This window comes from Diadema antillarum, unplaced genomic scaffold, assembly GCF_040938485.1.
Source record: "Diadema antillarum isolate AM-2024a unplaced genomic scaffold, OU_Dant_1.0 seq00000490_RagTag, whole genome shotgun sequence".
In the NCBI taxonomy this organism is placed as follows: Eukaryota; Metazoa; Echinodermata; class Echinoidea; order Diadematoida; family Diadematidae; genus Diadema; species Diadema antillarum.
Genome location: NW_027271451.1, coordinates 279,599 through 295,493, shown reverse-complemented (window position 1 = coordinate 295,493; position 15,895 = coordinate 279,599). Strand labels below are relative to the sequence as shown.

The 15,895-nt window shown below is 38.1% G+C and overlaps 1 protein-coding gene across 1 annotated transcript in view; it reads right to left on the bottom strand.

Moving 5' to 3' along the window:
* LOC139733771 (mitofusin-2-like) overlaps positions 1 to 15,584 on the bottom strand; it is a 37,059-nt gene extending 21,475 nt beyond the window's left edge. The window contains exons 1-4 of the mRNA XM_071644575.1: positions 15,216 to 15,584; positions 6,319 to 6,427; positions 1,520 to 1,841; positions 643 to 770 (exon numbers count right to left, since the gene is read on the bottom strand). Coding sequence (XP_071500676.1) covers positions 643 to 770; positions 1,520 to 1,841; positions 6,319 to 6,427; positions 15,216 to 15,342 — 686 coding nt within the window. The 5' untranslated portion in view covers positions 15,343 to 15,584. The remainder of the gene's footprint in view (positions 1 to 642; positions 771 to 1,519; positions 1,842 to 6,318; positions 6,428 to 15,215) is intronic.
* Between the last annotated feature and the right edge of the window lie 311 nt (positions 15,585 to 15,895).

Here is a 15,895-nt window from a genome sequence, read left to right as displayed (position 1 = left end):
GGCAAACCATTTATGCAGTATAACCTATTAAACATACACGTGTACATAATTTTTGTTCATCCGAAAGCAACAACAAACAGGCAACAGGTTATTGTATAGTATTACAAATTATGTGACTCAGTTATGTTTGCTTCTTTGTTTGTTTGTTTTGTGTGTGCGTGAATACAAAGTGGAAATAAATTCAAATCAGCCAACCAATCAATTAATAAATTAATTAATTAATCAATAATCATGCATTCATTCAGTGTCTTTTGAAAATCACAGTATAGCGCAATCAAGAAATCTACAACAGAACCATATGTGACGTAACTGCAAAATGTTGCGTTCTTCACGGTTTTGTAGTGTTATTGACAATCTCTTTATCGCTCAATCGTCATAATTTTGTATAGCTTTGCAATGAGTATTGCATAGAATTTTGGAAGTAAGACAATCGAAATTCGATTAGAATTGATTGATTGATTGATTGATGGATGGATGGATGGATGGATGGATCGATTTTCATTGATTTCTACTTTGTGCACAATAAAACAAAAATCTAAAAAAAAAAAAACCTGAATAATTATTACAACACAATAATGAATAAAAAATTATGTTTTTCATGAGGTCAAAGGTTATGTAGTCAAGAGGAGAAAAGAAACCGACCAGTCCATGAGTTGCAGGTCATGCTGGAGTAGAGTACAGGTGGTTTCATTATCGTGGAGGTAGATCTTTAGGATGTAACTGGAATCCAGAGATGTTCTTGAGCTCACATCTACCAACCTGTTCAAGCTCTGAAGAGTGAAAGACAGCGAGAAAGTATGGAAGGATATACGTTATGACAATATCAATATCGGTCATATATATAAACTATATCATGGGATTGTGTTTTTTGTATTTTATCCTACAAACTATAAAATTTTTTTCCCACCTGTTCCTCCTGATTACTAAAATACTAGAGGTTCTCCTATCCAGTCTTCAGCTTCTATCGTGTTTTTCCCTCCAAATGCCTCGTTGAATAATCAACGAGGCTACAAATGTCGTTTAAAATCTAAATTGCATGATCGCCCCTTTGTATAATTAGGAGAATAAAATGATTGAATGCATGAATCATCGAAATGTCTGGGAAAAATTTCAGATTTATGATAATCATAGACACCTTTTTATTTTACCCTTTTTATTAAGGTATAAAAGAAATGAAGAGATTGTTTGCAAAAACCAATAAGTCCATTTTTGAAGAACGGTCTCTGTCATAAAGTACAAAATAATACCTTTCAAATGATATATTGGTCACTACATTTTTGAATTTATGGTCAAAAGAAGCAACAATTTTCTTATTATTCTCTTTATTTTTCTTGACCTTTAATCGCAAATATTTCCATTTGGTAAATATGGACTTATCGGTTTTTGCGAACAAACTCTTCAAATACATGGTCATAGTCATTATATCTCGATATTATATCAATGCAACGTGCAGGTAGAACAGCAAAATGAAAGTTAAGAAAAAAAACAACATTGCAAATTCGTCATCAATATCACCAACCTCCTCATCTAAAGGTTGCTTCTGGTCCTCATGCAAGCCTAATCTCGCTTCTGGTTCTCCCCGCTCTATTTTCTGGAAGCAAAAATACGACTTCACTTTCGTTTCATCTCCGTCACATCCAGTCTCTTTCGGTCGCACCTTGGAGTCTTTCACACCCGTCGATTTGCTCTGACTTAGCCCGCCCTCTACGTTGACTGTCGGCCCAATATGTTCATGCAGCCTCTCCACCTGCACAAAGCAGCCCGTGGTATCACCCATGCCGGACGGAAGGAGCTCCCGGCCCAATAAGGCGTTGACGGTGGTTGTTTTACCGCTACTTGTCCTGCAGAAAATCGGTTCAAGAAGGAGCTCTTTTGTTTTTTCTTTCTTCTTTTTTTTTTGTCTTCTACAAATTATCATTGTTATCTGTTTACACGTTTTCAGGAAATGATACTCTTCTTTTAAGCTACATAATGAATTCTTGTTTAACCTTCTATAGTGTGTGTGAAATTTGTGTACAATATTTTGACCCATTAGCACAGAAAGGGCTTACCAGAATTTATAATGCAATACCCTTATACTACAACACTTGACATCATTTCCACTGCCATCATGGGGAAAAAAAAGAAAAAAAATGAGAACGCGGAGAAGATCCATCTATCATATTCGATCCAACATTTCAAACAATAGGTGTGCAATATTTATAATATCCTGAATTCCAAGGACTCGTTAACACAGTTTCAGTAACGTATTCTCATTGCAAAATTCGATCTCAAGCATATCCTGCAATCGGAAATAAACCTAACTGATACAGTCAACAATGTAAGTTAAAGTTCCATAATTATCTAGAAACACACACGAGCACATACAAAGACGTCAAAATCTTAATGATTGAAATGTCGCCTATTATTGCTTGTATATGGTGCATGGACAGTTGTGTAGAATACCAGTGTGCTTTTTAAGACGGAAAAATGTCATTCTGCTATCTCCTCATCGGACTTGAATTGTCATACGATTAAATTTGATTTGATATAATTTGTTTCTGCAATATCTTCATCCTATTTTAACATGTGTTTAACAATCAAACTACACATTCTCATCACAATGTGATCACAAGAAAAAAAAAGTAATCAGTTTACTCAAATTAATGATCGTTTCATAAGTCAACTTTTTACACCCAATTACACAGAAGCTTGTATACCATACATTTTTTTATCATGCCAATTTCTTTAAGTATTGAATAATTGGTGTCCATTTACGTCGAAGAATGGCAAATTGTCTATCACTTACAATAACATTAGATTTGTAATCAAAACAAATGGTATCACGATACGTAATACAATAAGTTTAATAAAGAGTAAGCAGGGTTCATTGTTCCTGTACATCCCCCAAACAAAACCAAAACACAAAACCAGATTAAAAAAAAAACATGGTTGTTTGTGGCTGGCTTGCCAAATAGAAGATGAAAAGAGAAAATTTGTGAAGCCCAAGGGGACAAGAAAAAGGAAAAAGCATTAATCGCTTCTATGATTTTTATTATCACCTGACATTTGGTCATGATGGTCGGTGTACGAGTTTGATGACTCCTGACCAAGCAGCTGAAGGACTGACAATTAGTTACACATTTACTCACTATTTGAATTGTATAACACCGGAACTTCGATTGATTCGCGTTTGTATCAAGGATGACCGGATATAGGACATTTTTCCCAGCAGTATCCTTTTCACCACTTTCTTGATAATTCAAAGTTTATCAGAGGATGAGTTGTCATCAGTTGCATGTGTGTGTGTATGTGTGTGTGTGTGGGTGTGTGTGTGTATGTGTGTGTGTGTGTATGTGTGTGTGTGTCTGGGTGTGTGTAGGTGTGTATGTGTGTGTGTGTATGTGTATGTGTATGTGTGTGTGTGTGTGTGTGGTGTGAGTGTGTGTGTGTGTGTGTGTGTGTGTGTGTGTGTGTGTGTATGTGTGTGTGTGGAAGGAGGGGGGTATACTATAGTGGAGTGTATGGGCCGGTGAATGGGAAAAACAGGTTTATGAGCCTATGAGCCAAGACCACAAAAAAAAAACCAAACAAACAAACAAAGATATAATCCTATTTTAACGGCAGTCAATTCAAGATAAAGCATTATGAAAATTGCATATTATCCCTGGATCCCCCCTCCCCCAACCTTTACGTGTAGGCCTAACAATACAGGATGAAAGTGTAGAATACCGGGACATTTCTTGCGCGAGCTGATCTCTCGTTTTACAGTATCAAGCTTGATTATCACCGAATAAAACAAGTGAGCAAAGTGTTGCCATAATATCTTTTCAATACCTTTAAATACTTCTCATAGCAACCTTATCAAATACTTTATTTATCAGCAGCGGCCGTTTGCTTGATCTCAAACTCAAGGAAAATATATACAAGGTATAAATCGAACCAGTTATACTGCGGGAGCTTCGCGTTCGGGCTGGTCGCAGTTAGGTACAAGGTACACTCTTTGTATATCTCTCTGTGTTATTCTTCCTCTATTCACCGTTGTATTTTAGCTGATGTGTACCAATGCACGGTTTTTATGCATCTGACATAAAGTCCCTACCTTCACAAGGTCAACATCTGATAAGTTTGCACTGAAGGTATAATTCCTTTACAATCGAGATACTAGCTGGCAAACATTCGCCCCTGCTTTCATTTTTTTTTTTCATTTTGTGCCGCTTCTTGGAAGATTAGGTGATGTGTGAAATTTATCAGTCAGAGAAAATTCCCTACTGCTTAGATATTGCGAAATGGCATACCATGCGGGGGGGGGGGGGGGAGTGTTTAACCAATATTCTTTTACGTGGTCCTCTATTTTTCAGTAACACGATAATTTTGTTCAAACAGCTTATGAATACGGGTTACGCAATTACCTTTTTTTTTTCTTTTCGCTTTTAATGCCTGCTAATATTTTTGTATTACATCGACGTCTTTTCATCATTAGATTTGAAAGAATTAATGTGCTATTGGAAATAACATTTGAATTCAATCTGAATCTGGGAAGTGAATTCTTTGTAAAGCGCTGCTCATGTATAAGGGATAATACCGGTTCTACGGCGATTACCCCCTGGACAATTATTATACTGTATTACCCCAGACCCTTCCCCTGACCTTAACCATTATACGGATGATAGGTGAAGTGTGAAATACTTAATATTTTCAGGACTATCATGACTATCTCAAACGCCATCAGTAGATTACGCCACTGGAAGGGTTGTAATCCCCCCCTCTCTCTCTCTCTCTCTCACTCTTCCTCTCTACCTGTGTGTGTGTGTGTGTGTGTGTGTGTGTGTGTGTGTGTGTGTGTGTGTGTGTGTGTGTGTGCCTGTATGTGTTTTTTATTATAGATATTATTTACACATACTTGTCATTAGTATTATCCTGCATTCTGGGGAATGGCGCTGAAACGGTTTTCATACATCCCAACTATCTTATGCAAGGCTGAATGAGGAACTGACTATCATTAATGTTTATGGCCACTTATATTCTTGAGTTATTGTTTTGTTCTTTGAAAGAGTATAATATTCTTATGATACGCTATAGCTATACGCTTGTTCAGGAACATAGTATTGTATACAATATGTCTGACGTTTCATTAAAAGAAAAAACAAACAAAACAAAACATGTTAACCATCTCGGTTGCATGGAACTGGATACTGCCCTATGAAATGCGATTTTGTTAAAGACATTTTGCAAGAGTCAGTATACCCCCGGAAAAGTGATCAACGCCATAGAGTGTCAGCTTTTTGTTTTCGTTTTCATTTTACGTCAAATTTCGACAAGACTTCGACTATTTTGATTGTGCATGATCCACCTCACTCTATCGAAGCCAAGTGGAGAATAGAAGCGCACTTCAACAAGACTCCATGTCGGACTGAACCCCATTTGCTTATGCACTGTCACCGTCTAGTGTATATATTTTGTGGACAGATTACTGATTCAAATCATGATGATACAAATACCATGTCGGATGTGTTCAGAGAAAAAATGAGTGATAAGTCACTACAGCTATACATTTTTTAATTTTCTCCCCATTTTGTCTCTCGAGTAGCTTTTCTTACTGATGTATTTGCACAAGGTTGCAAGAAGAATTTAACAAAGAAAAACTGTTTTGTAAAAGGCATTGCATATGCATTTTGTGTCACGTGGATCTGAATATTTTATAGCTATGAATCTACAAAGGGTAATTGTCAAAATAATTACAATCGTTATTTGCATTACTTGCCACTGATATCAGAATCCTTTTTTAACCATATTATAGAACTTTTCTTTTGCATGATGACGGCTATAGATCAGAATACACTGTTATTTGGATCGCTAATTTCAAATTATTCGATGTCAACTTCATGATATTATAGAGGGTGACAAGTCAGTTTAAAACGTCAGTCAGAAATATTGCTCCACGTTTAAACAAAAACTCACCCATAACAGAAAGGAAAATATCAAAAGCCAATCGAGAATACATTATGGTCTCTATTTAACTTGCCTTTTGAAAGAAGCTTTAATTACATCTTTCGTTGCGCTTAATCAATGTTAATGAAGTCATGCGTATCAGTGATTCCATTGTTTAAAGAATTAAAAGAATTATTACGGTTACAGAAACGTATTCACAAATTATTACACTTAATTATCACAGTTACACTGAATCATATAACAACGTCTCTCATTCCCATAGCAATACGCCATAAGATGATTTCTATGGTTGCTGTTGTGTCTTAACCCCCTATACATCGATATTGTCAAACGAACATTCGGCATGATATGATCGTTATTATATCTGTTACTGGAAATATGACATACCCTCCAAAAAATGAAACTTTCATTTTCTTTCGCATGTTGTCCAGCTTCAGCGATTCGATGATTCCTCTTTGCAAGGCGATGTTCTCATCAAAAGATTCCTTCTTGATACCTTGTGAAAATAGGCAATAGATGACAAAAATTATTATTACAACAAAACATAAAAAACAGCATTTACTGACGTGGTTGCCAAAGAGTAAAGGCCGTCTTTCTCTCTCTCTCTCTCTCTCTCTCTCTCACACACACACACACACACACACACACACATGCACACCCCACACACATAAACTTGTAAAGAAAGGTGTACTGTAATGTTCATATGATTACGAAATCTCAAATACCTGTTCCTGACCACCAAAAGCGTACTAAATAAGGATACTATATGTATACCTCCTTGCATATGGCAAAAAGGTGATAACAAGCACCATTTGAAAAGGTTCCCACTAGCACCAAAAAAAGGTGTCGCTTTTGTGACACACAGTGCAGAAAACAGACACTCGTCCGAGCGTTGCACCGAGGCATTAATGCAATTAAGTGCTACACTCTAAGAAAAACAAATTAAGTGCCGTTAAATGGTTCTCTGCACTTGTCACATAATAAGCGATACCTTTTTTGGTGCTCGTGGGAACCTTTTCAAATGGTGCCTGTCATCAGCTTTTTACCATAGGTGCTCATTAGAATCTATTCCAACGAAATGGTGCTCAGGAGCACTGTTCGAATGGTGCGGATTAGAACCATTTACTGCAAGACACTGGTAAGAGGTGGTCGGGAGTACACTTTAAAACACAGGATGTGAGCATCTTTTTTTTTTTTTCAGTCAAAAAGGTACCTACAGGCACCTTTCCAATGGTACACACGAGCACCATTATTGGAAAAGGTATTCATGGGCACCTTTTGCAAAAGGTGCTTACGTATATGACTAGCTAACAGGCACTTTTTGCGAAAGGTTTTCACGAGCCCCAAAAATGTGTCGCCATTGTGACAGTATCAATACTGAGAATCATTTCATGGTGCTCAAACGAACTGGTTTTTTTTCCTTCTAATGCTGCGTTTACACCATGTTCTCGGCGGCCACGGCAGTCCCGTTTCAGGCCATCCCCCTTGGACAAAACGTAATGGACGTGAGAAAACGTGGTTGGACGGGATGGGGCAAACGTGACGGACTATGATTGTCGTGAATGCCCTGTCAGATTAGTTTATAAACTGTCAAAAAAAAATCCCACGGCAGTATCGGTGCTATTTAAAAGCAATTTATTGCAATTAATAGGCCGTAACAATATTTGGCTGCGGTTCGTAGTGGGTCACGACGGCAGAATTCCATCTGCCTTTAACTAGAACTATGTTTACACAATCTATATTTACATTTGCTGGACCTAAATATTGGAACAACCTTTCTAACAGTTTAAGGACATCTCCAAGTTTAAGTTCTTTTAAGAGTAATCTGAAGAAAAATATTTTGAATAGTTATAAGAATTGTTGATTCTTTATTGGTTGCAAAGAAGTGTAAAATCCAACCTTATATTCTATTGAAATTACAGCTAAGCGGCTCCATCCATCCACTACCTCTCGTGTCCTTATTTTTTTTTTTTGTCTTTTATCTTCACTTCCACGCATTAAGCTGCTTTCTCCTCCCCCCCTCTCTCTCATACACACACACACACACACACACACACACACACTCACACTCACACACACATACTACTTTGTTTCTCTCCTCTCTTTTCCGGCATGACAGCGACTTAGTGTAGGGATTTGTTCAGGGTTTTTGTTTCGGATAAGTTAGGTTATAGGTCTTTTTGTCTTAGTTTCTTTGTTTCATCCATTTTCAATGTTTATCAGCCTATCGATCATATAATTTCTTGTATTACGTGTGGGGGGAATGCAGCCTACAAGCTCAGCTTTTTAGCATTCCTCCCCATTTCCAACATTTTCCTATACCTACAAGTTTTCTGTAAATCTATCCTTTACTTTGTATGATGAAATTTATGCACTGTATTCAATTTTTGTAATATATTATATGTTTTTGTTGGAAATGAAAAATAAATGAATGAATGAAAATAATTGTGTTGTCTATCCTGACCAGACGCCGTGAGAACGGCGTCTGATAGCTCACATGTTCATCGGAGAGAGGATTGGAACGAACAAGACTAGAATATTGAGGGGGAAGAAACGGAAGGATGTCCTATCTACCCCAGCACATTACGTTTTGGGCAAACGGGGATGCCGAGGCCGCCGGAAACATGATGTAAACGAAGCATTTGATGTTTGATCTTCCCGCCTTGGGGTCACTGCAAACACGTTTCAGGACAAAAGGGATGGGCGCGCCATCACAGCGCGGGGGAAGATTATAGGCAAACTAACGTGACAAGCCGTGCTGATCTTCTTGGCACGACGACTTACCGTGCAGGTGAGAAACTATATGCAAGGAGGATACACCTCGCAGGCCGTAGGAAAACGGGGTGAACGCAGCAAAACGTGATAGTATTCTATCATGGTTATTGGTCGTAACAAAATTTTAGTGGCGGTCTTTTGATAGGAACAAAAAGCATATGCATTTACTAGCACAACTCACATTCCTTTCCCCTTTTGTCACTTTTTCTCTTATCCGGGCAGTAAAGAAACATTTAGCATTTTTAAACAGAGTTGAGCAATCTGGTGCATGCTAAAATAATGTAATATATTGGTTTATACAGTAAAAAAAAGTGTTGTCTCCAAACATGACTTTGCACATACACAATATGTTGACATGTTGAATTCAGAACCAAAGGAATTTTTTGTTAAGAATGAATAATTGAGAAAATTCGCGGAAGTTTCGCGTAATTTTGATGTATTGCAAAAAAAAGTTACATGATTCGATTTCTACATTTTTAAAACAAACAAAATGATCATATTTTGAACATGGCATCATACGAAGTACAAACAGTAGACCAGTATGATTTTGAGACACACTATTTCATGGTAATACATAGAGGGTCCTTATATGCAAAAAAGAGAAAGAAATGTATACCATGCAGATCTCCAGCTTCAGCTTTTGCTATATAGATCAGGGGCGGAGATCACATTATTATAATCCTTGCAGTGTTGTCAGGTTTAATGTCGGATCCTTGTTGTGTCATGTTGGTAGGTTGGACATGAATGTGTCCTCTGAATATTTTCAAAGTAATTGACTAATATTGATTGATGTGAATTCTATAGCGTTGAATGTTTGAACGACTTTCGAGAGGTGTTGTAACAAGGTTTCTTCGATTCATTTCGCCCCTCTCAGACAATATACGTACAATGTAGTATTGTCTGACCCACTTTCCTTCGATTTACAATTCATCTATACGAGACAACTAGCGTGGCTGATATGCAAGTTGATAATTGCCAAGAGGAGGCAAACTGTGGTTTGGCCTACCGCCATGCTTTTGTGTGTTGGGGTAAACAGGAAGTGAACTTCAGACTGTCTTATACGAAACTCGCTATGGGCAGGAACATTGTTCTTTCAATGCGTGTATATGTTTCCAACATGATGGTCAGAATAGCTTTTAAACGTGAACATAAAATATAAGTGACATAGCACATTTATTAACGAACATGTCATTAAAGTTAATCATGTTTGTATCTTGAATGGTATTCAAGATGTGGTGCGATTTGGTTTCAAATGGATATACTAACTAGTAACCACACACACACACAAAAACCCAACTTATATGGGGTATGATTTGGATTCAAATGGATATAGCCACAAAAGTTATGTCGTCATGCACCATTATTTGATAAGATAGTAAATCAGGATTAATCAGTGGTTGCCTATTTTATTCTGTTGAAAGAATGTACAACTTTCATTATACAGGCTTTTGTCCTTTTAAGCTTGTATTCCAAGGCCTTGCCTGACTTAGCAAGCATCGAAAATACCAATAGGGAAAATTGTTTACAAATTACGGCAGCTTTTAATAAGCTTTTGTCCTTATGTGTTATGTGTGAGCTTGTGATTCAAAGACTTGCCTGACATGGCAGGCATCACATAAGCACTGAATAGGGCAAACATGGCGTGTCCTAGGTTACCCACACCAGCAATCTTTCTCTAGGGGCAGAAAGTGAACGGGGTGTCAAGGCGACTTGACAGAGATCTTGAGATATCTCCGATGATGACATTCAAAAGACGTCATTTTCCCCGGTAGGCGGACTGTTTATCATAACAAGCTTGGTAAGTAAGCATATATGCCGCCGAACGGCGCGAATGGAAACAAGCTGGGCCCCATTTCATAAAAGTTGATATGACAGCAACTCTGGCTAGAATGACAATTGTCATGGTAACAACAAGAATCCAGCTTCCTGGTGAGTTGCTATCCTTAACATCTAAAACATCTAACATTATGAAATGGGGCCCTGATCAGCTATAGGAGTGAGCGTACTTTAGTATATGGTGTATATATATATATATATATATACAACTGTGTATATATATATATATATATATATATATATATATATATATATATATATATGTGTGTGTGTGTGTGTGTGTGTGTGTGTGTGTGTATGTATTCAAAGAGAGAGTCTTACTGACTGAGACTGTGCATGTTTGATATGCGTGGCATGATTAATTTTGTTAGGGATGTTGTGTGGATCTGTACAAACCAAAACTAATACCGAAAGAGATATCCCAACTGCTTTATACAAACATCAACATGAGTACACCATACAAACGGTGCATACACAGGGAAATTTTTGCTCGCTCTTCAAAAATGACATGAATGACGTGAGGTGAGTGAGTGTGTATCTGCCTGTATAGTGTGTGTGAGTCTTACGCGTGTGTGTGTGTGTGTGTGTGTGTGTGTGTGTGCGTGTGTGTGTGTGTGTTAGCGCATGTGAGCCTTTTGTGCATGTACACGACTTTGCTTTGCAATGCAACTCTTGCTTTGCAATGCAACTCATATATTACATATTATTATTCATTCTCTCACATTTGCGGAAGTCGATTTTTGCATTCTCACAAACAATGCCTATCACAGTGCTCATCCAAGCGCGAACACATACCGCCCGCCCCCCCCCCCCCACACACACACACAATAAAATAAATCAACAACAACAACACACCCAAAACAAACAAACAAAAATGTGATACCGAGTGATTCGGGATAAAACACTCTTTTAGACCATGTACCGTATGATAATTTATGATATAGAGAAAGAATAAAGGTACCAATTAATGAAGAGAGAACCTGATGGCAGTACGTCAGATTGATTCAAAGAAAATGTGCACAGTCATTCAAAGTGGCATACTATAATACAATCCAAGCTTGTGCCTCACCGTTAGGTATATTAGTCACGTAGTCCCTGACCCCGGGTCACGGAATAACTCCCTTTAAGGTCTTCCACGTCTCTCTTGTAGATTGAGAAATATTTGATGGCAAGGGAATTCCCCTTTTAAACATAAGGGCTTTTTACACTTGTGTTTCTTAACCCCGGACTTTCTCTGACCCAGGACTATCGTTAGTCCCGTACCAATTTTTTCAGCTTTTTACACTCGCCAATTAGTCCCGTACTATCTCTTGTCCGGGGCTAAGGAGAAAACTGACCTTTTTACACTCGTATTTCTTAGCCCCGGACTTTCCAAACCACATGAATATTCATAATTACGCTGTGTACTGTACACGTACACGCACGCACCGGCAGCACTTGATTACCTCGTTTCTGATTGGCCAGTGAGGGTCGGACTTCGTCTCCGTCGCTTAGCCCAGGATTATTTTTTCGTTCTGTTTACACTCACTTGCTTGGCACCGCAATTGCGGTGCTAACCCCTGCTTTTTTGCAGGGCCAGATAGTACCGTACTATCGGTGGGGCTAGCCCACTTTGGCAAAAACGAGTGTAAACAGAAAGTGGGCTAAGGATAGTCCCGTACCAACGGTGGGGCTAAGGCCCCCCCCCCCCCCTTAGCCCCACCGTTGGTCCGGGGCTAAGCAAAATTTTACAAGTGTAAAAAGCCCTATAGATTGGTCAGAATCATTGTATCTGTCTGACAAATAGGGTCTTCTGGTTGGGAAATACAACCCGAAAAAACAAACAAACAAACAAAACAAAACATGCACTATGGAATGGGAGATCAACACATGACATTGCCTTATACATGTTTCTTGTAATTTCTTGCATTACGTGTGGGGGGGGGGAATGCAGCCTACAAGCTCAGCTTTTTAGCATTCCTCCCAATTTCCAACATTTTCCTATACCTACAAGTTTTCTGTAAATTTATCCTTTACTTTGTATGATGAAATTTATGCACTGTATTCAATTTTTGTAATATATTTATATCTTTTCGTTGGAAATGAAAAATAAATGAATGAATGAAAATGAATGAATGTTAGAGGAGGATTATTCCTCTGAAGTGGCTCTTTACATAGCTATCGTTTATCGGAAATGTACCTTTCCCATTAATTGGTACTAGGGACTATATCGAATACAATTACAACTTTTGTAAAATGATTTATCAAAGACATCGAAAAAGTTATATAGGCCTAATCCTTACTTTCTGAAGGCCTACACAATGAGCTCATAAGATACCCGGAGAGAATTTTGAACAAAGAAATCAAAACAGGAGGTTCTAACTACGATTGTCTGTAATTTGCTTCACTGGTAGATGAGAAGCAAAGAACAATAAAAAAAAAAACTTTCCTGATGCTGACAATGAAACTTTACAATTCTCTTTGTCTCTTCAAGAAATGATCACGTTAATTCTTTATTTATCTCCATCATGCAGGTTGCCTCATCGGGACCCTGTTGCACTTTTTTTTTCGAAGTCAAACATAAGAATAAAACCTCGTTTTGCATGTTTGATTTATTATAAACACGCACACACACACCCACACACACACACACACACACACACACATATATATATATATATATATATATATATATATATAGGCCTATATAGGCGTATACTATAATACTGTCTTACGCCTATAAAGTCTCCTAGACCTGGAAGTTTAAACGTTGGCACAATATTTCCTGTATCTATAGTTATATATTCATTTTACATATTATTACATTGTAACAGCTAGTAATGATCGAGGCACATTATATAACCCCACATTATACATGTACACTGCTGCTCTCAAAAGTTGTACTTCTACCATGTACAGTACTACCAGTACACGTACAATATTTATTCCCCTTTAGTGTACTGTTACTATACTGGGCCTTGTGTATACAATGTCTCACCCTTCCCTACTCACAGGGAAGGGCAGAACGTTTTATAGTTCTTTGTTAGATGTAATCCTTACCCTTCCCTATATATTCATTGCAAGGCAGGGCAGGTAGTTTATAGGTGCAAACTTGACCGTGAAACAAAAGGGTGAGTCATGACTCAGATGGCTTGGACCGTGAGAAACATTCTCATTCTTAAAAATTGCTGCTATGAAGAGAAGTTGGTAGTGGACAAGCCTGCCGGTGACGTCTTCGTCACGCAGCTTGTCATACGACTTGGTAGGAGTCTGGCGCATCTTGTTACTTGTTATAATGGTACCATGCTCACCTTCTAGGGGTAAGTCTATTCTGTTACGCTTTGGTAACATTCCTCAAGTAGAAAACGATAAGTTGCTGTCTAGGTAAAGTTCAGGAGAGTTTTATGAAAGTTCACAAGTTAAGGTAAGTCTCTGTTTCCATAAAGAATGTCCTATCATGACTGTGTACGCCTGATTGTAATTCAACCATGTGGTTGATAGATGTTTTATTTGATATGTATAATGTAAGTGTTCGATGTACAGGAGTTGATGTGATCCGACAGGCTTGTGTAATTGATTAAGCTGATGTTTGGTGATATTTTACCTGGTGTAGAGCTGATGACCATGCATCAATACATTTTCCTTTGTTGAGATCAGTGAAAGCCCTCATGGTCGATGTTTACTTAAATCCGCCGGTTTTATGTTGAAGGTAGTGTTGTTATACCTGTTGCCAGAACTAAGGTAGAATAGTAAATGTATGATGTTGGTTTTGTAGTGTGAATGCAAGGAGTACCTTGCAATGATGTATCTGTATGATTCTATTCTATTCTATTCTATTCTATTCTATTCTATTCTATTTTATTCTATTTTATTCTGTTCTATTCTATGTCATTTCTACTCTATTCTGAGCTAGTATGTTTCTCTATTTTATCGCAACCTCTGTTGGTGTGATACATACCAAGTGCTCTGTTGTGTTAGGCATATCATGCTAATGTAAATTATAGGAATGGTCATACCCGACAAGCGTTCGGTCATTACGTGTACTTTGTAGCTTAAAACTAGTTTATTGGACATTGCGTTTTGTGAAGGGGATTGATGGTTTACCCTTGAAGCAGATGTACAACGCACTGCTTGTCATGAGCGCCATGATTATTTATCAAGGAAACAATAAGATCTGTTCGTTGGGCAACAGTTAGTAATGCAACTATGTAGTGACGGGTTGTCTGAGCTACTTGCTCGATACTTACATTCAGTGCTGTATTGCTTGGAGGTTGACAAGTTGTATGATGATTATTGTATTTGATAATTCATGGAATGTGTGTTTTTCTGTCTGTTTGTATTTCAGGGTTTTGGGTATTTTTGGTTTTTGTTCGAGATTTGCTTTCGCAAATAAAGGTCTAATGCATAATAGCAATCAAAACAACTTGAGTTTCGTGCAGTTTGTCACGTTACAACATATTTATATGTTTTATGTTAAAGTTCTATTCAACAGGGCCCAGATAGATGCAGTCCAAAAAAAAAAGCAGCAAAGTGTTAGTATACCAGCTTTTCTTTTTTTTTTTACATATCATTGAATCATGCAGAAACACTGAAAATATATAATATATATTTTTTTCGTACAAGGTCATGCTATACATTATCCGTAGCTCGCACAATGTCAAAAAGGGAAAACAAAGATTGTATAAAGTGCTCACCTGTCTTTGAATAGCTGCTTAGTGCATCGCTGATGCGTTCGAGCAATCGACCAGTACTGTCGTAGATCAATTGCTGTTCTTCCTTGGCCTGGCCAAAGCGTATCAGATGCTCGCTGGCGCCGTCCATTTCAAGTCGAGAGGAACTTTGTGGTACTGATTATAGAGCAAAGAACAAATCAGTGAAGTTTTAATAGCAATTTGAATAACTGGTTGCTAATCGCAGGCTTCGCCACTCCATGGTATCGCTGTCAACTGCTAAAGTGGTGTATGACTCTGCCATGGGTAGTAGACAGTAGTTTGTGAAGTGATTTCTTTTTGTTTGTCCCATGATCAGCAAAACATAGAATCAGCAGACCGATGTAAATTTTGACAATGCTAGAGTATGACAACTGTTATTGGTTAAAGGAGGTCGTTGCGTTGCTATTATAATACCACGTCCATACGAATCACAAGCTCGCGGGAATTTCCTTTCGTTTTTTGTATACAAAGAAACGGGAATTCCCTTGCCATCCCTGCGCGCTGCGGTGCGCGGTGGCTCGCGCTCTCGCTCGATCCCTGAGTGTGCATGTTCTGCCGCGTACCCTTCAATAAACGCACTATAGTATCTCTAGCTAGCTAGCTGGGAAAAACTAAATGTGCACGTCTTGCGCTGGTGGATGGTGTAGCGGTGCGTGGCGCCG